General features: G+C 41.3%; 2 protein-coding genes across 4 annotated transcripts; one reads left to right on the top strand and one right to left on the bottom strand.

Moving 5' to 3' along the window:
- Positions 1-4273: 4273 nt before the first annotated feature.
- LOC111868455 (cuticle protein 67) lies at positions 4274-9602 on the bottom strand. Its single transcript, XM_023859103.1, has 2 exons — positions 9594-9602; positions 4274-4705 (listed from the first exon to the last, which is right to left on the bottom strand). The coding sequence occupies exons 1-2, from the start codon at positions 9600-9602 to the stop codon at positions 4274-4276; spliced, it is 441 nt and encodes a 146-aa protein (XP_023714871.1).
- Positions 9603-17722: 8120 nt separating this feature from the next.
- Positions 17723-25535, top strand: LOC111868453 (anaphase-promoting complex subunit 4). Of its 3 annotated transcripts, none has more exons than XM_023859100.2 (4): positions 17723-17993; positions 18124-18333; positions 20384-20512; positions 23249-25535. In XM_023859100.2, exons 2-4 carry the CDS (start codon positions 18222-18224, stop codon positions 25474-25476), a joined length of 2469 nt encoding a protein of 822 aa, XP_023714868.1. In that variant the 5' UTR covers positions 17723-17993; positions 18124-18221; the 3' UTR covers positions 25477-25535. The 3 variants fall into 3 exon arrangements, with proteins under 3 accessions (XP_023714868.1, XP_023714869.1, XP_023714867.1); XM_023859101.2 differs by having other exon boundaries at positions 17723-18023; XM_023859099.2 differs by having other exon boundaries at positions 17723-18333.

Here is a 25535-nt window from a genome sequence, read left to right as displayed (position 1 = left end):
ATTCTTGGGGGTAAAGGGCGGTCGGCGCGTAAGACTGACATCCATCTGCGAGCTGATTGTCTAGAAAATATGGGATCCTCGACGTCTCACAACCCTATGGGCCTCCACGGCCTGTTACAGGGATATATTTAAAGTAAAAGTAAAGCTATTCCTGTAACAGGCCGTGGAGGCCCGTAGGGTTGTGAGATGTTGAGGTTCCCACATTTTCTAGACAATCGGCTCACAGATGGCGGTAAGGTTGTCAGCCCTACGCGTCGGCCGCCCCAATAATATTCCTGGAAGGCGGGGGTGATGGATATGTTTACATTTGTTTAAGAAGCAGGGTGTTTCATGAGGAGGATCTCAGATGCTATAGGAGTTAAGAAGTTCTCACGAATTGGTGGATATTTTTTCAGTATCGATTATGCTGCTCTATTCTTCAGTCATCACTAGTTCTCATTTCCATACGAAAATAATAATGATCATAATAATAATTATTATTTTTTAAATCGAGATATACCGGCACATAAACTATATATATTCTCAGTATTTTTCTGTGTTGTGCCATGTAGGCAGAGGCTCTGCATTGGGCAGCCCCAGGGTTTATACGAACTGTTGAATCAATTTCTCGGAATTCACTCGGAGTCGGAGGAGACCAGAACCTGCGTCACTACCCCGTATTCTCAGACGTAAGGCCCTGCCACGCCCTGTTGCGTGTTTTAATGGCAACACCTGACCATCAGCATCGGCTACTAAAGAGGTCAGGGTCAGAGTTTCTTGGAGACCCCGAGAAAGTTGTCTTGTGGACAGCCATCATTGGACTTGTTACTCAGTTTTGTAAAAAAAAACATTACCGACGTTGACACAGCCTTAAAACTTTTTATTTGTACTGATTAGAATTTCCGTTCGGATTTCGGCCGATAGATGGCAGTATTGTTTATTATCTCCAGACAAGTTCAAGGATAAATGAACTACAGTTAAATTCACCCAGAAAATTTTAGTATGCAATGCTTACGTGCCTCATTGTTTTTAAGCACAATTATGAACTTTGTTTTGCAACACTTGTAATTTATATTTCGCCATCCATGTAAGAGATTCAAGAGTCCTTTATTCTGAGAACATAACGCCTTATAGTCCGGTGAAAGTCAACAGACATTTCACATGAATATACTCTCCTTCTTCAGGGTGGAAGAATAAGACAAGCAAGGAAACTACATAAAGGCAATAACAGAGCTTACTGTCTACTTCATACTGGTTCCTTATTTGGCGTAATCTTATATCCTGAACAAGGAATATGAAGGTAAGCTCTGCTGGCTGCCTGCTCGTGTTGATTCCTTTTCGACCACGAAGATGGAGACGATATGTTCCTCCAGAACTTCGGTTGACATTCACCCTACTATACGGTGTTATATCCCGGACTCTTTCTTGCCATCGCTGTAAGAACGTCAGACCCAGCAATGTAAGGGACTGTATTTCATATCATATAGGGGCACGCGGTAGCATATTTGGTCGAGACACTATGCTACAAGCCGGAAGATCGCGGGTTCGATTCCAGATGTCACTGGATTTTTTCAATTGACCTAATCCTTCCAGCCGCACTATGATCCTGTTGGCGACTCAGCCTCTAACAGAAATGAGTAATAGGGATATTCTTGGGGGTAAATGGCCGGCCGGCGCGTAAGGCTGACAACCTCACCACCATCTGTAAGCCGATTGTCTAGAAAATGTGGGAGCCTCGACGTCTCACAACCCTATGGGCCTGCACGGCCTGTTACAGGAATAGCTTTGTTTTTTATTATTATTTTTTCATACCACATACAGGACACATCTTCTGTCGCCACTGAATGCTATTACATTGGGTCTATAGTTTACAGGTTTACTATCTCTATGTTTGTCATTACCAGGGCCCGGATTTTGATGACATGTCATCTTTTTTTCCTTGTATCCTATGCGATGCTCATGAGCTGCTGGTTACAGAAATGTAAATTTTATAGGTAATTTTTGTTATTTTTTGACATTTTTAGGTTTAAGGTCATTTCTTCATTTTGGGGGTAATTTTTTGGTAAATTTTTGGACTTTTAAGGGTATTTCTTGTCATTTTTGGCCATTTTAGGGAATTTTTCTTCATATGTTTTCTGAAATGTGAATAACATGGCAGCGAAGTGTTCTTTTTTTTCTCCTTTAGGTCATCTTTCTGGATTTGTCATTTTCTTGATATTTTCAGATCATCAAAATCCGGGCCCTGCATATCACATTTTTGAGTCATATTTTAGGTAATTTTTCTGGATTTTTTCGGTCATTTTATAGGTCAAGTTTTAAATATTTTCAGGTCATAAAAATCCGGGCCCTGGTCATTACCAATTAGCCATTAGAACTGATAATTAACATCCAGCGCAGTGATCAAGTACTTTTCGGGAGAACAGACTTTGAATCTTGGCTGGGCACTTGGCTGTGTAGACGTTGGTTTCCCTAGGTTCTCCTAAGCATTTCCACTGAAAATTCTGGGATTACACCATAAAATATATCAAGGATCCCTTCTTTCACAGTTATCATCTTATTCAATGCTATGGGACTGTGAAAGAGGTAAAATTGTCCATGTACTTAAGTAATTGAGCACTACGCCAGGAAGGCGTGTGGGGAAATGGATGTATAGATCCATATTTTCTTGACCTCGGCACTTGTTTGAGGTGAGTGGTCAGCTTCACGCACAAACCGCATTACCCCCGGGAAAAGAGCCTCCAGTGCCCCCTCGATAAGAGGTTGGGTGGACCCCAGAGCTGGCCTGGACGACATGGAGATTAGAAAATTCTTGACACTAGCAGGACTCGAACTCCGCCCCCTCGTTCGTCCAACTCGTAGTTATTCGCTATACCGGCTCTCGCTATACACGTATAATCTATTAAATTGAGAAGGCCTCGTTAAATGAACTAAATACTAACATGGCGGCAATAGAATCCCAATATTCATCACCGTTAACATCGAAGCCGGACCTCGGAACCGATACTGAATCGGTTTCAGTCACCTCCAATCCTCACAACAAATCACCATGAAATTCAGCCTAAATCTTTCCACCTCTTCCTCGGTTTTCCAAGTGGACGTCCTCCAGTACGATTTGCCTCACCAGAGTTCTGTATCTTTCCGTCTCCCTACCATAATCACGTGCCCAACACATCTTGGCCTTCCTTATTTCACTGTCCTAACAATATTAGGTGACGTGCATAATTCATGACGGCCATGACACACTATCATTCACATAAGTTGGTCTGTTTTGCGGTAACCATGGCATATAATGAAATTGTTTGTATTAGGGTTAATAATTCTCGTGAAAACCTACCGAATAATTTAAATAACGTCCCCCTTACTGGCCAATCACAGCCATGCACTCAACATTATGTTGGGTGTCACGCCCATTCTGCCGTCTCCATATTTGGCCAAACATTTACGTCAGATGTTTTCGCCCTGCCTACAGGAACCATTGTATGCTAACGGAAGAGAATGGTGTGTTTAAGAAACAATACATCTTGATTATTTGCCAGGTGTGCGTTTTGTTTAATATGTCATTCAGGTCACATAAAGCAGAATAAGGTTATTGCATGAAGTGTATAATAAATTAGAAACTCCTTTTAATTCGTTGCAAAATTTAACGTGTTTGCAACCGCCTCTGTGGTCTAGTGATGAGAGTTCCTGGATTCCCGGCGCTACCAGATTTTTACTGAGAAGTAGTGGGTCTGGAACGGCGTCCACTCAGCCTCGTGAGGATAATTGAGGAGCTTTGTTAAGGAAATAGCCGCTCCGGTCTAGAAAACCGAAATTAACGGCAGTGGAGATCCGTTGCACTGACAACGCAACACCCTCTATCCACTAAAGTTGGCACTAACTTCGCCGACAAGCGGCGGTCGCTCGGTCGGTATAGTTCGCTTGCGGACTACAGGCCACGGAGTTTAATTTTTTATTTTTAGTGAATTAGGAATCTTGTTTCTCTGCGATGCGTTTTGCAGCCACTTAAAGGTTTGATCCCAAGCGTACCTGGCCACATGAAAGAGTGAACGTAAGCGCGCTATTCAGTTATAACACCCTTTTGAGGAAATGGACTCTTTATGGGAAAAGAAGATGTAACTGCTTAGTACACAGGTAAGTTTGAACAATCATTTATTAATGTTTGTAATAAATAATTAAATGACTATAGTTTGATTGAAAGAAGGAGAATAAAACGTACAAAAGGTTTGGTTCGGTTGACAAGGGAAGAATGAAGGAAGAATAGAATTCGAGAAGAAACAGATTGGAAAGGAAGCATTTAGTAGGCATAGTTGATGCCGTACGCGTTGCTGTAGGAGATGTGAGCGACAGCGGGGGCGGCAGAGTAAGCCACTCCCAGAAGACCGTGGGCAGCAGCAGCAACGGGGGCAGCATAAGCACCACGGTAAGCTACAGGGGCGGCATAAGCAGCAACAGCGGGGGCGGCAGGGTAGGCAAGAGCGTCATTGCTGACTCGGACGTCGGACTTGCGGACGCTGGAGTACGGGGTGTCGATGGTCTTGGAGTAGGTGGACACCTGTCCCAGGTTGCCATAGCTCCTCAGGATGTTGGATTGCTGTGACGTGATGGCGGGGGCGGCGACGGCCGCTGGGGCGGCGTAACCGAAAGCGGGAGCGGCAGCATAACTTACGGCGGGAGCACCTATGTAACCGGCTTTGGTGACAGCCACAAGAGCAGCAAGAACGAAGAACTGAAATTATAAAAATTTATCCGGTTATTTGTAAACCCTCCAATATACTATTATATGCTTTCAAAATTCAAAATATAATTAGATGCCTCCTATAATTAGGAACATTCATTAAATTATGCAAAAAATGATATTTGATTAAAATCGTTTTCATATTCGTTAGCTTTCTGTAACGTAATTTTAAATTTTTGGTTTTATTATACGACTATATAGCTTCGAAAGTTAGGATTATTAGTGAGTGATGAATTGGAACGGATCTGGCAGGCAGCGGTCTTGGTACGATTGAGGTCCTCTATCCACATTTGCCTGGACCGACTGAGAAGAGCCAATAGGATACCCAATGTCCCTGCCAACACTGAAAAGAGGACCTCCGTACAGTTTTACCACTACATCATGCTGTCAGTTAAGAAATTGTATTGAGTTAGAGGAATTTGTTGGAAATTTCGTTCATGATATTATGATTGCGTTCTGAATAATAACATTTTCACATTCGAGATATCTTACAGTAACATTCCTTGTTCTCCTCCTGCAACGTTAATTATTTTCCAGTATGAACTCCTATTTTTTCCTTCGGCTTAAATCTATCCAAAAGCAACAGCTTTAAGCGAATAAGCAGGATGTTTTATTACAAATTATTTTATGAGCCTATTAGATTCTTAAGTCTCGTGTGGAGGCGGGTTAGAATACCTCCACCGCAACCCTGCGAGTCGTAGAAGGCGACGAAAAGGGAACCCAGTACCTGGAGGTACCGGACAGGATCACCCTGTCACTGGGGGGACATAGATATAGAGACCTTGTCCCCCAGGTTGGGGGTTGGGCACAAGGCTGACGACAGATTACTGTTGCCAAATCAAATGAAGTGGAAACCTAACGGTTTAATTGACGGCGGGATACAGCAGTATGGCAGAATCTTCTAAGGAAGGCTGTGGCCCTAAAGGGCTGTTTTGCCAGTGATGATTATGATTAGATACTTAAATCAGATCTATTCATGAAGAAAGCAGTCTTCTGGGATTTGGCACAGTGTATATGTGGTGTTAACCGACGTTTCGGAGGAACGTATCGCCTCCATCTTCAGGGTAGAAGGAAAAATATAAGAAATCCGCAAGCGAAGAGACCGTGAGAACCGGTTTACCGGTTCTTATATTTTCTTATATTCTTATATTCATGTCGTATAAAAACTTAACCAAACCAACTAAGTAACACATCAGTATAGTAAGTTGTGCAGGAGGCCATGAAGCCCAATATCAAATGCCTGTCACACTTCCCTTCTTCCAGTGAACCACGTACAACAGCGTGAACTCTTCAAGGGAGGAAGAGGAAGTTAGGAAGAATCAGATGGAGAGACATGGAGATAAGAAAGAAAGGAGGAACAAAGAACAGTAGAAGTAAACAATAGTTGTAATAGTATCAGATTAGGATGATAAGATACAAGATGGAGGAGGAAAAACAGCGGAATGGAAATATTAAGAGAAAATGAAAGGTCAGGAGTAAGAGAGCAAAAGAGTGTAAAACAGAAGCTGAAGTTGTAAGGGAAACGGATTGGGCAATAACTAAGCTCTGAGGTGTGATATTCCTACAGTTTAGAGTGTTAGAGGGACTTGGTAACATCAAGAAGATGACTGCAAACACACTGATCCCATTTCAATCTGACCAAAACACTGAGAAGGCTCATGCAGATGGTGAGTCCACTGCTTCTTGCTCAGAAACCAAAAATATAACGTATCGTACCGGATGAAAATTGTCACTTAAATCGTCTTCCCCTTTACTGCTATTCCCAAGAAAGAGAAAAGTTATTTCTTTTTCTCCCTTGGGTCCAGACCTAATGTGGGACCCACTCAGTCTTCTGTACAATGGAAAGGAAGAGATATATAGCACGCATGGGAGAGATGAGAAATACTTACAAAATTTTAGTCGGGAAAACCAGGACAAAAAATGATTATGCTCATCTCAGTAAAACAGAACAAATTTTTTTAATTTGTTTATTTCTTGGGGTGGTGTGAGACTGAGTCCACTTGGTACGTCGGCCACTATTTGACCTACTGGACGAGCCCCGGATGCTAGATGATGATGAGTGTGGAGCAGTTGGTGGAATGATGATTAGCAGGGGAAACCGAAGTACTCGGAGAAGACCTGTCCCAGTGCCACTTTGTCCACCACAAAACCCACATGACCTGATCTCGGATCGAACCCGGACCACAGCTGTGTGAAGCCGGCGACTAACCGCCTAAGCTATGTCAAAGCCAACAGACCAACTTAGTTTTGTGGTAACGATCTGTAACTTTATTCACGAGGTACCGGTTTTGAATCCCTGATAAGATACAAGCTATCGTGACTGAGGTATTGGATAGTTTCTGTGGGGTTCTCTAGGCGAATATTTTGGTAGTACCTTGAAATAAGCCACGACCACCCCATATAAAATCCTTACTTAATCACTATCATTAACATACTCCAGCCATGCCATATTGTATAACCGCTGCAGTGATGAAAACTCGTTAATGAAATTATGAATCAGCCCACTTCAGTATCAGCAACATGCACTCGGCGCCAGGATCAGAAACGTAAATCAGGCAGGCTTGTGATCTGGCCGGTTGCATTTCATCATATCGAAATACCATTACCTCTTGCCCTGCCCTCTACAAGTATGCGACTAAGCCGCTCCACCCTCGGTGGCACATTGCAACATTGGCTGCTGTCGGCCTCAACTCGTCCGATTGGGGTCACTACACATGAGGCAGCGCTCGTGCTCTCGTTAGGGGCGATCTGTTGCCGACTGCCTGCATGTGTCTTTTTTCTACTTCTCTTACCTTGACTGATTAAGCCCTGTGGTCTGTTTCCCCTCAGAATTAATGCTAAACTATGGATCTTATAGAGAGTTGGCAGGACCCCTTGAATGGGTGATCAGCCCTGTCGCAAAGCCGGAACTACACAAGACATCATAAACGCAGAAGAAATGCACACACACATCCATGCCTCGAATGGGTTTCGAACCCAAGATCACAGTGTTTAAGCGGGGGAAGTCATTTCGTGCCTTAGACCGTGCGGCCACGGTGACTGGTTTAATTCTGAAACCCTAAAACTTAAAATATAATTGTACGTATTGCTTTACAGTGATGTGAAAGTTGGTATCCCTTCCTAGGGGATGAATATATATATTTCGGGTGCTTGATAAAAGGACAACGAGAAGGGTATTTGTACCCAAGAGACAAGAAGTAACCGGTCACAGTAGCCGCAAGAAATGTCTTCCCACTCAAGCATTGGGATCGTGGGTTCGAAGCCCATTCCAGGTATGGATGTCTGTGTGCGTTTCTTCTATGTTTGTGTTGTCCTGTGAAGGTAACGGCCTTGCGACAGGCTGATCACCCGTCCAAGGATCCCACCGACTGTCTACAAAATTCATAATTTCAGAATTAACTCTGAATGGGAAGAGATCAGAGAGTGTAATCAGTCAGAAGAAGAACAAGAACAAGTAGGGAGGAAGTAACAGGTAAAAGATAAATTTGTCCCTGTGCTTAACTAATTAAGGACTAGGCCATGAAGACGTATGGGGGAGTGGATATATATATATATATATGCATGTATTCCTGACTTCGGCATTCATTCGAAGTGAGAGGTTAGTTTCACGCCCCGGCCGTTTTACTGCCGCTCAAGGAGCCTTCTGTACGCATTGAATAGGAGGCCGGATGGACCCTAGAACCTGTCTGGACGACGAGGAGATGAGAAAATTTTGCCCCTACCGGGGCTCGAACTCCGACCCCTCGGCCGTCCAGGCCTTTGCCAGTAGCCTGTCCCCTAGAAGGAACAGGAGGATGGATATAAATGTATTATGATGGGCCTGATGATATGTAGGCTCAATCTTCGCGATATATGTGAATGGTGAGCAGTGTCACAACCCATCGGACAGTCACTGCATCTGACAGAGCTCACTGGCTCCAAAGAATAGAGTCCTTTGAGAGAAGTTAATGGTCCATCAGCTGTTCAATAAATATCCCGTACTTTACATAACTGGAAATTTCATTGCTGTGCTCACGGAGCTACCACTAATTCCTGACACGGGTCACAACTTCACACCCTCCGAATTTCGTACGCTACATCTTTCCTTCAGGTTTTCCCTCTATCCAATCTGTGCACACCGGCCGATCGTGAGGATAATTGAGGAGCTATTTCAAGGAAATAGCGGCTCCGGTCTAGAAAACTGAAGTTAGGGGCCGTGGGGATTCGTTACGCTGACCACGCGACACCCTCTATCCGCTAAAGTTGGCACTAACTTCGTCAACAAGCGGCGGTCGCTCGGTCGGAATAGTTCGCTTGCGGACTAAAGCCACGAATTTTGTTTGTTGTTTTGTAATAGTGCTTGTGATATTAATGCCTGAAATTCGACCTGGCGATAGAAAACAGGCAAAGGGTCATAAATAGCTTGTTGAAAGTAAAAGACGAGCTTTGCTTCAGACTCCAGACTCCTAGGAAGGAAGTTAAAGAGGTAAAGATAAGGTAAAGCTATCGCTATGACAAGCCATGAAGGCCCATAGGGTTTTGAGACGTCGAGGCTCCCACATTTTCTAGACGATCGGCTCACAGATGGCGGTAAGGTTGTCAGTCTTACCCATCGGCCGCCCTTTACCCCCCAGGAATCTTCCTGGTACTCATTTCTGTTAGAAGCTGAGTCGACTCCAGGGCCATAGGGCGACTGGGAGTATTAGGCAAATTTAAAAATCAAATAACATTATCGGAAGTCGAACCCGTAATCTTCCGGCTTGTAGCATAGTGCCTGAACCAACTACGCTACCAAGTGCCCGAAGGAGGGAAGATAAACTCTCGAAATAAAATTTTAACATCAGCAAGTCGAATAACTTAAGATTAGTAATTACAAAACGGTTCGAGCTTAGTATCTTACCTTGTACATTTTGTTGTGTTCCTAAGGCTGAACAGAAGACTGTGTAATGAATTCGGTGTCCGGAACGAAGCTTTTATACATAGAGGCAGTTGAACCTAGGGTGGAAACTAAGGCACCAAGGACGTGCTACACTGATTAACGAGGTGACAAGAGATAAAATCTAATAGGGGGCATTTATTTTGCAACTTTTCGAACCCGTTCTTGGACGATTTGCAAATGTAATATCCTACGGGGAACAAGTTTTGTGCAGTTTATTGGTGGGAGAGATATTAAAATAATGACATTTCAAGGACAACTTATGTTCGGTACGAATTTACTAGCTATGTATTTCGAAAATTTATATTTAAAGATTCTGTGAATTTGAAATAATTTGGGAACCGCCCCTGTGGCCTAGTGGTCAGAGTTCCTGGCTACAGATCCAGGGGTACCGTGTTCGATTTGCGGCGCTACCAGATTTTCTGAGATGTAGTGGGTCAGGAACGGGGTCCACTCAGCCTCGTGAGGATAATTGAGGAGCTATTTCAAGGAAATTGCGGCTCCGGTCTAGAAAACCAAGATTAACGGCCATGGGGATTCATTGCGCTGACCACACGACACCCTCTATCCGCTAAAGTTGGCACTAACTTCACCGACAAGCGGCGATCGCTCGGTCGATATAGTTCGCTTGCGGGCTACAGGCCACGGAGTTTGTTTTTTGTTTGAAATAATTTGGGAACGACAAGAGACATAACCAAAATTGCATTCAAGAAGAGATTATTGTGATGAACGTTGTTCCTTACGGCCTAAGTATCTTGCCATGAAGACGTATGGGGAATTGGATGTATAGATCCACATTTTCTTGACCTCGGCACTAGTTGCAGCTGAGTGATCATCTTCACGCCCCTGCCGCTTTACCCCGTGGGAAAGAGCCCCCGGTATCCATTGTATATGAGGTTGTGTGAACCCCAGTATCGGTCTGGACGATTGGAGAAGTGAAAATTCTTGTTCCTACCAGGACTCGAACTCCAATCCCTCGGTCGCCTAGCCCATAGCCAGTCGCTATACCGACTACGCTATCCTGGTTCCTGTCAAGTAAAGGATAATTTATTAATTGAATTGACCTCTACCTTTCCTTTTACTATATGGCGCTTACCACTCACAGAATTCATGAAGCAAGAATTCTCGGGAAATTGAATGCCGTTCAGTTGGCCAAGGAATTCCCCGTTGTTTTGTAGAAGCCACAGTTCTTAATTGCTGTCGGTGCAGATATAGTGCTGTACGAATGCTTGTTACGTACATTTGCGATTAAAGGAATTTTAGTTCTTTTAATTCTTCATTTCTCATGAGATCTAATCTAGTTGCCCATAGATTGTTGTTGCAGTGAATACAAATACCACGGCCTGACCTTAACCACAGTCGATTTCTATAAGTGAGTCAGAAGATGAAGGTCGACCAGCTGCCCGAAAGAGCATTGACTCCAAACGGTTATGCAATAGAGGGCGGTGGTTTGTGTGTGGCAGCAACATGGGACCGAATAGACTCTTGTTACATCATTGGGCCAAGTTAAGAGGCTGAATGAAAAAGCGTGTGTTGCGCAAGAATAAGTGAACTGCTTGATGCAAAAAGGGCATATATATTTATTCTGTTTCTCACAGTTTAGTGTAGTAAATCTTATGAATCCAGACAATTATAACATAAATTTGCATTATTTATTAAGTTCTCTTTGTTTCCGTAAGTTTATATAAAAATATTGCAATTATCCGTAAGAAAATAAGTCACGAAACAACACAAGAAAAGCCATATTGTAACAAAATATCAGTTTGAAATTTATGCGAGGTTTATGTCCCAGATATTTTAATCCCTCAATATTGTGTATGTGATTGTAAAGCTTTTTAATGTAGTACACTCCCTCTGATGATGGTCTTGTAAGAATGAAATTTGTTGGCATTTTAGTAACACGTAACAAACACGAGCAATAAACAAAATGCACTTAAATGGCGACTTGTATCTCACTTTCAGGGAAATGGTTCCTAACATACTAGGTCACATGACGAATCCTNCATATATATTTATTCTGTTTCTCACAGTTTAGTGTAGTAAATCTTATGAATCCAGACAATTATAACATAAATTTGCATTATTTATTAAGTTCTCTTTGTTTCCGTAAGTTTATATATAAGTATTGCAATTATCCGTAAGAAAATAAGTCACGAAACAACACAAGAAAAGCCATATTGTAACAAAATATCAGTTTGAAATTTATGCGAGGTTTATGTCCCAGATATTTTAATCCCTCAATATTGTGTATGTGATTGTAAAGCTTTTTAATGTAGTACACTCCCTCTGATGATGGTCTTGTAAGAATGAAATTTGTTGGCATTTTAGTAACACGTAACAAACACGAGCAATAAACAAAATGCACTTAAATGGCGACTTGTATCTCACTTTCAGGGAAATGGTTCCTAACATACTAGGTCACATGACGAATCCTCAGACTCCGTCATTAGTTACCAGTTTCATCTTAGAAAAGAATAGTGACATAGTTGGCAAGTATAATGCTCTTATTTCTGTCGTGGGAGCGGGGATAGCGCAGACTGGATACGGATGGGACGACCGAGGGGTTTCAGTTCGAGTCCCGATAGAGCCAAGAATTTTCTCTTCTCCAAGTCGTGCAGACCGGCTCTGGGGTCCACCCAAACTCCTATCCAATGGGTACCGGGGGCTCTTTCCCCTGAAGTAAAGTTACCTGAGCGTAAAGCTGAGCACTAACCTCCAACTAGTGCCGAGGTCAAGAAAACGTGTTTCTATATATCCACTACCCCATACGCCTTCACTGCGCAGTGATTAGTTACTTAAGCATAGGAACAGCTTTATCTTTTGCTATTTCGAAGCTCGACTACTATAAATGAGATATTTTCTGGTTTTACTCAATTCCGCCAGGAGAGCCAGTCTAGCGCAGTCCGTATAGCGACCGGCCACAATGGAGGACCAAGGTGTCGGAGTTCGAGTCCTGGTGGGGGCTTTTTCCCGTGGGTGAAGTAACCGGGGAGTGAAGCTGACCACTCACTTCCAACTAGTGCCGAGCTCAAGAAAACTTGGATCTATACATTCACTCCCTCATACGTCTTATTGCTTAATTAAACACAGGGACAACTTTACCTTTTTATTTCTGTGCGGGAGGTGCCCGGTTCTGATCTTGGCGGGACTTCTGTTTTTCCTGGCTGAGGTTTCAGTGCCTCAGATACATGTAGTCTCTCCAAGCGAATGTTCGGATAGTACCTTAAAATTGGCCGCGACGGCTCCTTGCAAGGTCCATATCTGCCTCCGTGATTATTTTCCCATCCAATTTCGTGTTACATAGCCTAGCTACGGAGAAACGTCGTTACTTTAAAAAAGGAGTAAAAGGTAAAGCTATCCCTGTAGCAGGCCGTGGAAGCCCATAGGGTTGTGAGACGTCGAGGCTCCCACATTTTCTCTAGACAATCGGCTCACAAATGACAACTAGTAATAAATAAATATGTAATTAAATCGTGATGTTTCAAACGAATGCCTGTTGACTGTCAGTACATATAAGCCTATTTTGTACTTGGTAGAACACTGACTTGAAATACGATCAGGAGGCTTACATGAAGATAAGATTTGAGGGTTTTCACAGAGAAAAAAATTCATCTTCTTTTTAATTATGACAACTTGTAGTCTGGTAGGCGGATATCAACAACACGAAAGAACATACTCACTTCATCTTCAGGGTAGAATTGTACTCTTCAGATAAACATTGGAAAGTATTGCGTCCATCATCAAGGTATAAATACACACGAAAGCATTCCCAAACATCGATAGGCACATATCAAACTGGAGGGCGTCAGAACCCAGAGGACCTCAATATGGATCGTGAAGGAAGTTCCGCGGCTTTTCAAGATGTCAGAATATTACTGTATTTAAGCATCCCGTTCCACCAATATATCAATTATTTCATATAACATATATTCTAGTTGCACGCACGCAGCAGACAAACTACAACGAAACTACACAAGCTCAGTGATGGGTCTACATATATAAGATAAATCAACACAAACACCTATTAACTACACGAAATACGAACATAGCAACACAGCCAAGGATTGGGCTGATAGGTCCCATAAGAATTAACTGGTTTTATTAAATTTAATAAGGTTGACCTAATTTAAACGAATTTTAATTTTAATTAAGGAGTGTCGATAACTAGCCACATGCCATTGTGACATGCGGCGCAGAGCAACAGTTTAGCATAGCGATAGATCCTGATAATGGCCAAGTATGGCAGAAACATGTCGTGAAGAAAGAATTGAAGTGACTGTAACTTTTTGTTGCATTGGTGACGGAAATATATATATATTGTATGAAATAAGTCATAATATTGTGTTAAAGCGATCGGCCACTTTCATAATTGTTCTGTCAGTTCATATTCTGCAGTATGTAAACTTTGCAGTTGACAACAGAGACTAGAACGCCGTCATCTTTCTTTGTTTAGAGACGTACTTATCTTTACGTATCTGTTCATGATTAAGTGACCATGATCTTAATGATGACGGTCCATATGAGATCTATGTTTGCAGAATTTCGCATCAAACTAGGCAATTGTTTGTTATCGGTGGACAGACGGGTGGGGCTGTAGTGACCCACATTGCTCAAGTTTGGTTGGGTGGGTCCTTGATCCCCTGGGGCGCACTTCACTTTCACTCTAATCAACCAACATATAAAGACAACACGTGGCGTATTGCTCCATTTGATGGCGTACCGGTGAATAGTGCGCATTTTGGTCTTGGCATCCTAAAGAATGCAATTCGTTCTGACCACAAACCTCAATATCCTACGCAAGCAATTCAGAAAGTTTGTGCTACAGAACCATTAGTCCCATGATAATTTCTCAGTATCTGTGCTGATAACTTCTCTTATGAAGAAATAAAATTATTTGTACAAAACTTACAACCTTCGGGATTGTAAAGCCATGTTGTTTGGTCGGCGGACATTTCGCAGAAACAAATCGCTTCCATAATCATGTAAATTGTGCCGTCGACACAACATAAAATTATCTTCAAGACGAAGAAAAAATAGACACTACTGTATTACTATTATTTATTTATTATGCTAAGATGTTCGCTACATGTTTCGACCTCTTCTGGGTCATCGTTAGGCGAGTTACAAAAAAACAGACCAAGATCATAACTGTGTTTCATAAAAAAGCGATTTATTACCACCAGTCTTTTCTCCTCTGCTCAACCGTTCGTACACACAGTGATCATATTCGTCTCCACAGCGATAAACAGCAGAAAAATTGACAACGGAAATACATAAGAATCTCATAAAAACAAGCAATTTTAATATTCTTCCAATACATGTCATTTTAAAAGTTTTCATGTCACGAAGAAGCACTTTTGTTGGTTTATAAGCTACCTAGTATATATATATATATATATATATATATAGTGTGTGGCGTTTCTTATTTTATAACACGTATTTGCTAAGATCATCCACAGGTTTTATATGAAATATTCTGGGCCTGCAAATAAAGTCATAGATCTAATGGAACAAAGTGATAAAAACATATCTTTTATTAATGCGAATTTCAAGATACGTAACTACAGATCGTAAACGCAGTGAAAGTATTATACAGAAATAACGGAAATCACTAAAATCATAATAAATGTATGTAAAGAAAGTGTTAGAACATTTGGAAAGAAGCCTGAAGGTTGAATTCTTAAAGCTGCTCTATGAATACTAAAACTTAGGGTAAAAATGCCAGGGGCGTCCGCTAAAAAGACGAAAGGAAATATTTTAATTCCTGAAACGTCAACAGGCCAAGAGGTTGCTTCTTGTTGACGAAGATAATGACGCCTGCCAAAAAGAACTGGTGTTACGATATTGGACAATCTAAGATGGATTATGCTGTGAAGGACAAAATTTATGAAAAATTCTGATGGAATGTATAACTTATTTCATATATTTCATAGAGAAAGGTAGAGGTAAGGTGAATTTGCCCCTGTCAAATGTCCAGCACCACTCCATGAAGACTTTTGGTGGCTGGAAATACAGCTCCGCATATTCCTATGAAGCACTTTGGCTCAAATAACGCTTCGGATTTATGTTGGGTAGGTGCCTTTCGAATATCTGGCTGGGACACCGATTCCTCGTGGTTTTCTTCAGTCACACTAGGCGAATGTAAGGTTAGTACCTCAAATTAGGCTCCGACTGCTTCCTTCCACTATTTCAAATGTATTCAATACCGTCCTATAATTCACCGCTATAGCCTGGGCTACCGACAAAAACAAAACAAACAAACTCCGTGATTTTAGTCCGCAATCGAACTATACCGACCGAACGACCACCGCTTGTCAGCGAAGTTAGTGCCAACTTTAGCGGATAGAGGGCGTCGCGTGGTTAGCGCAAGGAATCCCCCCATTAATTTCGGTTTTCTAGACCGGAGCCGCTACTTCCTTGAAAGAGCTCCTCAATTATCCTCACGAGGCTGAGTGAACTGCGTCCCAGACCCACTACTTCTCAGAAAATCTGGTAGCGCCAGGAATCGAACCCCGGGCCTCTGGATCTATGGCCATGAACTCTGGCCACTAGACCACAGAGGATGTCCCTGGGCTACCGACAGCGTCGTTAAAGAAATCGTAAAAAAATACATATACGGTAATCTTCATGCCCTGGACGCCTTACTATTGGGGATAAATTCCCGACGCCCCTTGTAGGTGAGGCTAGATAGGCCCCAAAGCCGGTATGAATTGAGGTGGCGAAGAAATAATTCGTACTCCTGTCAGTAATCGAACACCGTTCTTTTAGTCCGCAGTCCAGTCACTATACTGACTGAGCTATCTCGGCTCTCAGATCTTGATGTAAAGTAATCTGCACCATTCATATGCACAGGGTACTTGTTTAGGATGGAAACGCTTTGACGTCCCAAACAACGCTTTTTGGACTCTGAGATCATTCTTGTCTGGTACAACTTTGATCGAATACTTCCTCCATCACGAAGCAGTACTAGCATAGCTCTCGTGTTTGGGCTTCGCAACTTGTAATAGCTGCAAGTTGAGTTGAATACCAAAGTTTTAAATGGAAGATTATTTTGAAACCAAACGTTTGGAATGTGAGTTCACACTAATCTATTAATAATAATGGTATGAAATTAGTGAACTTTGATATATCGAAAAGTGGATTTTAAAAAGCGCACTGTTCCATACAATAATATACATAAAGAAAACGTAGACGTCTTTAGATCGTGTGACACGAAATCAAACTGACGACATTTTATTTATTAAAAAAGTCAACGAAGAATAAATAAAATGAAGGGGCTTGTGGGTAAAGTAGTGTGATAATCTGTGTTTAAATTTCTGGATCTATTTTCATTTATTACTGTGGAAGCCTTGTAGAAGGACTGAATGATATACTGACTACCAATTAGTGATTCGAGAATTAAGATAAACTTTCTAGATAAAAAAAACAGACGGAGCAGGTATTCAAGGTGAAAAAACATCAAATAAAGCACTGACTGGCATAGACCCTACATCTCAATTAAGAACGGCAGATTAAAAGCCTGAATACGTTTGCAATTTTGGATGAATGGGAAAAAATGACATTCAGTATTCATATCTGGGGGTTTCCGTGATAATAAGAATATATACAAATTTCAGCCAATAATATCACAGATACTGTGGAATTAGCCATGGATTAATGATAAATAGTTTAGATTAGTAAAACGAATAAAGAATTCTATATAAGTAGTCTCCTGGTACATGATTATCAAAATCCACGACATCAGGTACCAGGAGATCGTTATGTTCTTAGTCACCTCAGTTTTCACAAAGAATGTTAGCATTGGAACACAGTTTCAAATACAAAAATAACAGAAATTTGACGTCCAACAATACAAAATATTTGAAGGTCGAATTCAGTGCTAGGTGATTAAATCAACAATTGCAAAGGGGAGATCGAAGTTTTCCCATGGGTGAGAATGTGATCTGCTGGGTGAGGTAAAGAAGCTGTAGTACTCTAAAGTATCTCGGAGACTCAGTACTAGAGGGTAGCAGTAACTTATCTAACTACTTCCGACATCTTATGGACGAAACGTGTACTATATCGAGTAGATTCCTAAAGGATTCTGACGTTGGTGTATAACTCTCAGAATCACTGGGTTTTTGGACTTCGTCCATCGTCCGGTATTCTAAAAACTAGAAACACTTAGAACATCGTACGATGCTCAAAGTCCATAAACCCATTAATTCTGGATGTACTATATCGTTCAGGAAAGAAATGTTGTGGTCACAATTACGGTACTTAAGATCAGTTGGTAGTACTGAGTATAGTTGATCTGTGGCGGTCCGTGGTATTATTTGGTGTTCAATGATGGTGTTATTAATTGGAAAGACAGCTGATAGATAGGTCTTGAATTTGTCTACTGTGCTACTTTATGTGCGTGAAATAGATTAAGTCTTCATATCATCAGTACGTTAGTTAAAAGATCTATTTCAAGTACGTATTGTATAATGTATTTTACTGTTCAAAATTGCAGGGCGGGTACAGACCTGACAGATAACACCGCCAAGTTTGATTTCAATTTGTTGCGTTAATACACACTTAAGAGCATCACTTTAAGGCAAATTACGTACAATGACATCGTCAAATGCAATGCGGCAGTTGGAAGAACGACATGTGGCAACCAAAGTGGAGCTTATGGTGTGGTCCAACAAGATGGACTTGCTGGCACTCTCTAATGTTAGAGGTAAGATAAGTGGGTTCAGCCTTTGCATTTGATTGGTTTCAGAGCTCTCCTTTGCCCGATACAAGGAAATAAATCCACATACATGCTTTGTCACTGTTAATTTACACCAGCTACATACCCTCATGAATTCTGCATTTGGCGATGTTGGAAGGTTTTTGTGTTAAATGTAGCGGCTCTAAGATGCTGTCAGGTGTCACATTTTAAATTGATTAGGTTATGTTCACGGTGTACATAGTCCTGAAAGTCATGCTCATCGACCATCTTCCCTTGCTCTGCCAGTAGTGATTGTGGGGCAAGACCCAGTGATCTGCAGAAGACTTTTCTTTTTTTAATTCAGTATCTTCATAAAATGAAGTCATGAATGGGAAGTGATGTCTGTCTGTCCAGCCATGTTTCCATCTCTCAAAATAATTGATTTTAGTGATGTTTGGTTGCAAGGAGGCCTTCACTATTATGAAGTAAAGTTTGTTTAGGTCTGTATGAGGTTCACTATAAATCTTGTTTTAAACAAAAATCAAATCAGATGTTATCATCTCCTCCTCTCNTGTGTGTATTGTGCTTTGTGTTGTGTCTTGCTCCTGTGACTGCATGTGTTATACTGCAGTATAACACACGTAGGGATGTAAAATCTTGAACAATTTTAATATTTTTAACTTTTAACATTTATCAATATATATGATAAATATATATTTTAGTTATTTTAATATGAAGACGACAAGGCATGCAATGAACTAGTTTGGCGTAAATCGAATAAGCACCTGAGGATGGCACATTTGTGCCGAAACATGTAGTGCGAGAGAGAGGAGGAGATAGATGAGTGTATGCACTGGAAGATGGTTGAAATAAATCATGGACTTAAATCAATGCAACAGGACGCTAAAATATAACAGATGTTATCATATTTCTCAAAAACAATCATATGAAGAAAAGTTTCATAACAAAAAATACAGATCCCATTATGATCTGTAGATTTCATATAAATCATATCACAGTATACTGTAGCATGTATTTAATGGGACACAAAAGTAATAGCTGTCCCTGTGTAGTTTGTTGTGCTGCCGTTGGTTGCATCTGTGTTATATATCAAATCCTATTGTCTATTTTTCCCTGTTATCTGTATCTAAAGTGAGGGTGCCAGTAACTGTATCATTTTTACACTTATATAAAGAGTATGTGTTCACCATTGTTTCATTACTTGGCAGTAATAGTGTTTAAAGTGATAGTTTGTCATTCACAATCTCAATCAGCATGCAATGCCACAGTCATTAATAACAGAGAGTGTGTGTGATGTCACACCCTTTCAGTTTTAAAAGAAAATGCCGACAGTAGTTTAACTACCGGTAGGTCACCCATGCTGGAAAGGTCAAATGGTAGAGTCCTGACTAAGAGAGATACCCTGGTCCACCAGGTTGGGGGTTGGGTATGAGGCTAACAACCTCATCCTGTAAAAAAGAATTTTGTTCAGAAACCTAACAACCAGCCTTGGTACATCATGTGTGGATCCATTCCTATGGCAGCACGCATTGTTTGTGGAAACTGGCTGTAGACGAGGCCAAGGCTCACCCAGGGCTGTAGCGCCAAGTGGTAGGTAGGTAGTTATTTTAAAAGAAACCACATCAGAGAACTGGAACTTTACTATAATTTGCCTGAAAGATCTTTTAGAGTGTGTCATATTGTAAATTTGGAACTTTTCCGAATAAAATATGTTCAATAAACTCCTCAGTATGGTGATACTGGTTCCTACTGTATGTTGAAAGGGGATCTGCTAACTTTCTGATGTTGATGTACTGCCTTATGACACTATCTGATGATGACATTTCATCAGGTGTGTTTTAGGATGATAATAATTCCCAGTTTGTGAATGTGAAGGTCGGTTAGTGTATCTTTCACGTCTTGTTCAAGAGAGGTATGCCTCTGTTAAATGATTGTACCACAGTGCGTATATAAAATACATGTAAGTTAATATGTTGAATCTTCAGAAAAGGGCAGACATTCCCTGCAACTCAGTGGTGTACCCAAATTAATGGTTAATCCATTCGTTTGGCTGCAGGAGAGGTGGCTCTTCATCGACTCACATGGCAGAAAGTCTGGGCCCTTCCACCGCCATCAGAAGGTGTTGACGTGAAGGGAATGGCTTGGAGACCTGATGGCAAAGTGATTGCTGTTGCCTACAGCAACAGTAAGTGTCACTACATCATATCTTCTTGTAGGTCAGATACAACACTTACTTTTCAGCATGAATGTGAGTCATCTCATGAATATGCTCTTCTCATATGACCCTTTTTTTTTCTCTTTTAATTCTTTCTTTTTAATTATTATTGCATAAAATGTTATAGTCTCATAAAATCACTCCCAAAGTAAACAAAAGTATATTTCTAGTGTATTTATTATTCCTTTCATGTTCAAGACATATTATGTAAAAATCAATTCATACAGTTTCCACTATGGGTAGTTTACTAGGCAGACATAACTGACTTTTTATTGCAAAACCATTCACTGCTGTGATAAATGTAAGAACATTGGTCCGTGGGAATATATATTCATATGATAGTCAGAATAAGTAAACGGTTTCAGTACAGTTTATTTTAGGAATACCTGGGCGAAAAGCAAGCACGTTTGCTAGTACTCAGTGTGAATCCTGACCTCTGAAAAAGGAAAGGTAAAGCTATCCTTGTAACAGGCCTTGGAAGCCCATAGGGTTGTGAGATGTTGAGGATTGCACATTTTCTAGACAATTGGCTCACAGATGGTGATGAGGTTGTTAATCCTGACCTATTGATCTCATGATCTCACTGTGGTTGGCACTACTAGTGTAATCAACAAACCAAATGTCTGTACACATTACAGTTTCTCTTCAATATTAGTGAAATAAATCATTGAACAGCCACTGTAAAGCAAGCTTATGCATTATATGGCAGCCAGTCATAAACCTGGACCCATGTTTGTGTTTAAATGTTCAGTCTGTTGTGTTAAGCTTCTTGTATCAAAATGCCACATTGAAATGGGTGTTCATGTATGTTTGCGTGATAAATGGTTACATAAGAAAGTGAGAAAAGGATCCTCTTTTAAATTTCAGAATATTTCAAATAGAAAACATAGTAACACATTCGCAAATAAATTAAGTCAGACAGAGTCATTATTGGACAGAAAAAGAACTTAATCAAAATGCCATTTGCTCACTAAAGATTAACTGGATGAAGTATGTGATGGGCTTGAATGTCCTCAAAAATCCCTCAGATGCCTTGAACAGGAAATTAAGCTTCAAACGCACCAATACAGACTGCCACAGAACTGAAATTCATACCATGTAAGACAACAGCAGTCAATTTGCCATGATGCATAAGCTTCTTTCTTGGTAGCTGCTCAAAGATACATTGGTTATCCAGAAAGTAAGTTCTGAATTAAGAACGAAAAAAGAAAAAGAATTTATTTCCAACCCATTTATATTGCCATTTGATGTACATACTGTAAGCTACTTTTCAACATAGTTCCCACCATTGTTGAGGCACTTGTAGTGGGGTACCAGTATTTGTATCCCTGCATCGTAGAATGTTGCTGCCTGCAATGCAAACCACATGTTAACAGCTTCTTTGACCTCATCGTTGTGGAACCGCCAGCCACAAAGGAAAGTTTTCAGATTCAGGAACACATGAAAATCACGCTAAGTCTGGGCTGTAGGGGGGATGATGGAATTGTTCCCAGCCAAGTGTGATGAGACCTTGCATTGCGGTGGCAGTGTGTGGGTGGGCATGGTCACGAAGCATCACAACACCCCAATTAAGTATGCCATATTGCTTGTTCTGGATCGCATGACACATTTCTTAAGTGTGTCGCAATAGACACCTGCATTGATTGTTAAGCCTTGAGGCAAGAATTCCACAAGCAGAATGCTTTTTCTGTCCCAAAACACTGTGCACATGACCTTGCGAGTTGAAATGGTCTGTTTGAATTTTTTCTGTATTGGCGATGATGTGTGCCTCCATTCCATGGACTGCTGCTTCGATTCAGGGCTTATGTGTGACACCCATGTCTGATCTCCTCTGACTGTGTGGCTCAAGAAGTCATCACCATGCTCACTGTATCGTGTCAGAAAGGTCAACACACTGTCCTGCTGTTTCATTTTGTGTTCATCTGTAAGCATCTTCAGCGCCTAGTGTGAACATATTTTCCAAAAACGAAGTTTATCAGACACAATTTCGTGAAGAAATGACTGTGAAATTTGTAGAAAATGTAGGGAAAGTGATGAAATGGTGAATTGTCTGTTCTCTTGAATCTTCTCTTCCATTGCACCCACCAAATCTTCATTAACAACAGATGGTCGGGTGCTCCATGGATCATCCATTATTGAAGTGTTTCACCCATCTCCTCACCAATGAATCACTATTGGCATGTTCTTCATACACCTCACAAAATTGACAGTTAATGTCAGCTGGTTTCATGCTTCTTGCATTCAAGAAATGGATTACAGACCACATTTCACATGTTGCGAGCTTCTCGATTTTGTTGAACATTGTAAACACACAGGACAATGCGTAAATGCAGTTCGGTTGTCTGCTAATGGCATCTGTGCCTTCCAAAAGGATCCACAAACTCTGCACGTATGCGCACCATAGTGACCATAAGGCTGCAGGAGCAATATTTGGAAATGGAACTTATTCTGTGGATATGTCTTGTATGAAGAGAAATTGCAAGCCTGCAAACAGTCAAAATTTGTGCAGCCACAGCTAATGCAAGGGGCATCTGTTTCCCTCACCTTAGTAACCGGATTATTTTGGAGACTCTCAGAAATGATCACACTGTCTTTAAAGATGCAGTTGAGCTGTTTGTGTGTCAGTGTACATCAGATTGTGATACCTGCAAGATGATAGATGTGGTGTGTTTATGACAGTGGCTCATTTGATTTGTTTTTTTCCAGGTGATATTTTGCTGATTGATGTTGAGAACAAGGAAACTCTGCATACAAGCCATGTTGATGGGGAGATAACATGTATTAATTGGGTCCAAGAGAAAGACCCGGGTGATCCAAAATCTAGTCTCCTCCGTAAACAGAAAGACATTACAAAGAAGTACACAATCCAGGATAGCACAAGCAACTTCTTGCCCAAGCTGCCGTTACTCTCTCGTAGCTTTGGGTCTGTGAATAAATGTATTGAAGAGAACTTGGAAGATGCCAAGAAGATCAAAGAGCAGACTCACTTGAATATTTTACTTGTAGGGGTAAACACTGGAAAATTGTATCTGAGCATATTTGGATTGTTTCCTTGTGGAGTTGTTGACATGAATAGTCATATTGGTGGGCATTTGTGTACTATTTTGGATGCAGATGTGTCTTGTGACTTACGTGTGTTGTTTATTCTACTATCGTGTTGGAAAGAAAGGGATCAAGGAGAGGATCAAGTTAAGGATGAGAAGAAAGAGCTCTCCCTTGTTTTGTTGGACACTTCAGTGTTAGCAGTTCGTTCCCCTGAACTTCATGCATTGGCTCTGAAACATGGTCACATTGTCAGCCTTTTAGGCTACCTGTCTCACACCATGCATTCAATCACTGAAGCTTGGGAGAACATTTTGTTAGAGATGGATTCCAAACTAGCTTCATATGCAGCAACAGTTCCCGAAGGGTCAGTGTCTGCAGACTTCTTGGATCTTCTGATGTTTGGAATTCCATCAGATGAGCTAGAGATGTTCCTGCTGCAAGATCTTACTGAAAAGGGACTTAAGAAGTTAGGTCATTCAATTGAACTGAGCTACTCAAACATTCAAAAGCTGGTTCTTAAACATTTACACTCAGTGGGTCAGAGTTTAGCATACCACTTGTCTGAACTGCGAGGAATGGCTCGACGCACCGACCGATATCAAATGTTGGGTTTACAGGAGGAGACAGTAGCCAAGTCGCTCACAGCTACAGGTGCTTTCCTTGTTAAAGCAACAGAAGTTCAGCAGGTTATCGATAACTCCATGAAGAACTACAAGGTCTTCTTTAGGTGGTTATATGTTGTGATTCTCCGTCTGACTGATGAGCGTGTGCCAGCAGAAATAACCAAAATGACTCAACAGGATTTAGCTTTTATAGCAGATTTCTTACGCAACTTTGATGGCACCAGGGTGAGACAGGAAGGTGACGGTGTGCCAAGTGGGAGTTCCCGGAAACCAGGGTTTAATTTGGAAAGGCTTGGTCAGTATTTAGTGGACCAAGAATTGATAATCCCCCCTGATACAGATAACAATCCTTGGGCAAAATTCCTGCAGGAAAATAGTCTTCTTGCAAATCATCCATCAATAATTCCCCATTTTAGAAATATGTCTTTGGTGCAGCAACACAGTCACCTGAAGACAGCAATTGGTGATGTATTTAGGCAGCCAGAAACGTCTATAAGTGAGTTGTTTAAAGTGTCAAACATTATAAAATGTTTGGACATACCCCAGACAGGAGAACCAAGGCTCACACACATCAATGTGGCGGACGATTGGAAGCTTCTGTTAGCTTTTTTAGATTCTTCTTCTACAGCTGAAGGATTTTACCTCATGGAAATACCCACTGACAAATCCTCAACATCAGGGGATGAGGCATCAGCCAGATGTGCATATTTCTACTTTAACCCATTGGCATCAAAAGGAGGAGAAGATAGGAGGGGCAGTGAAGCGGCTTGGTCTTTGCCGATGAAAGTCTTGGATGTTCAGTTCTATTTGCAGGATGTTCTGTCGGTTCTTCTTGAGCAAAATGGGGAAAATCGGAGTGCAGTATTTGTCCAGTTTCCTATGAGAGTTGCTCTGGAAGTTACGATTTCAGTTTCCTTGTCAGGGATGTCAGATGGTGACCAGGTGAAGCATATCCTGAGCTGTGCTCCTCGAATTGAAGCCACTGTGCTGCTGGATTCTGGGGCTCTTCGACCTGTGGAAAATATGGTAGCCTCAAGGTTTGCTGTGAGTGGCACACGAAAGGTGGCGGTGGTTCTATCAGAAAGTCGTCGCAAAGTCAGGCTGTTTGAAATGGAGGTCGAAGAAGAAGAGGAGGATGATGAAGCAATGGATGCAACCGCTGCCAACCTCCGAGACAGTGACACGAGCATTCTTGATGTTAGCAAAAGTATGGATGGAAATGAAGGGGACAGTCAGGCAGAAGAAGCTGCTGGAATTAATGAATAGGTCATATTTTATGTAATAATATGAAACTTGTTAAGTAATAATAATGTATTTCAGGGTCA

Source organism: Cryptotermes secundus, unplaced genomic scaffold, assembly GCF_002891405.2.
Source record: "Cryptotermes secundus unplaced genomic scaffold, Csec_1.0 scaffold106, whole genome shotgun sequence".
NCBI lineage: Eukaryota > Metazoa > Arthropoda > Insecta > Blattodea > Kalotermitidae > Cryptotermes > Cryptotermes secundus.
Note: the sequence above shows the minus strand (reverse complement) of the source record. Positions and strands in the feature narration are given on the sequence as shown.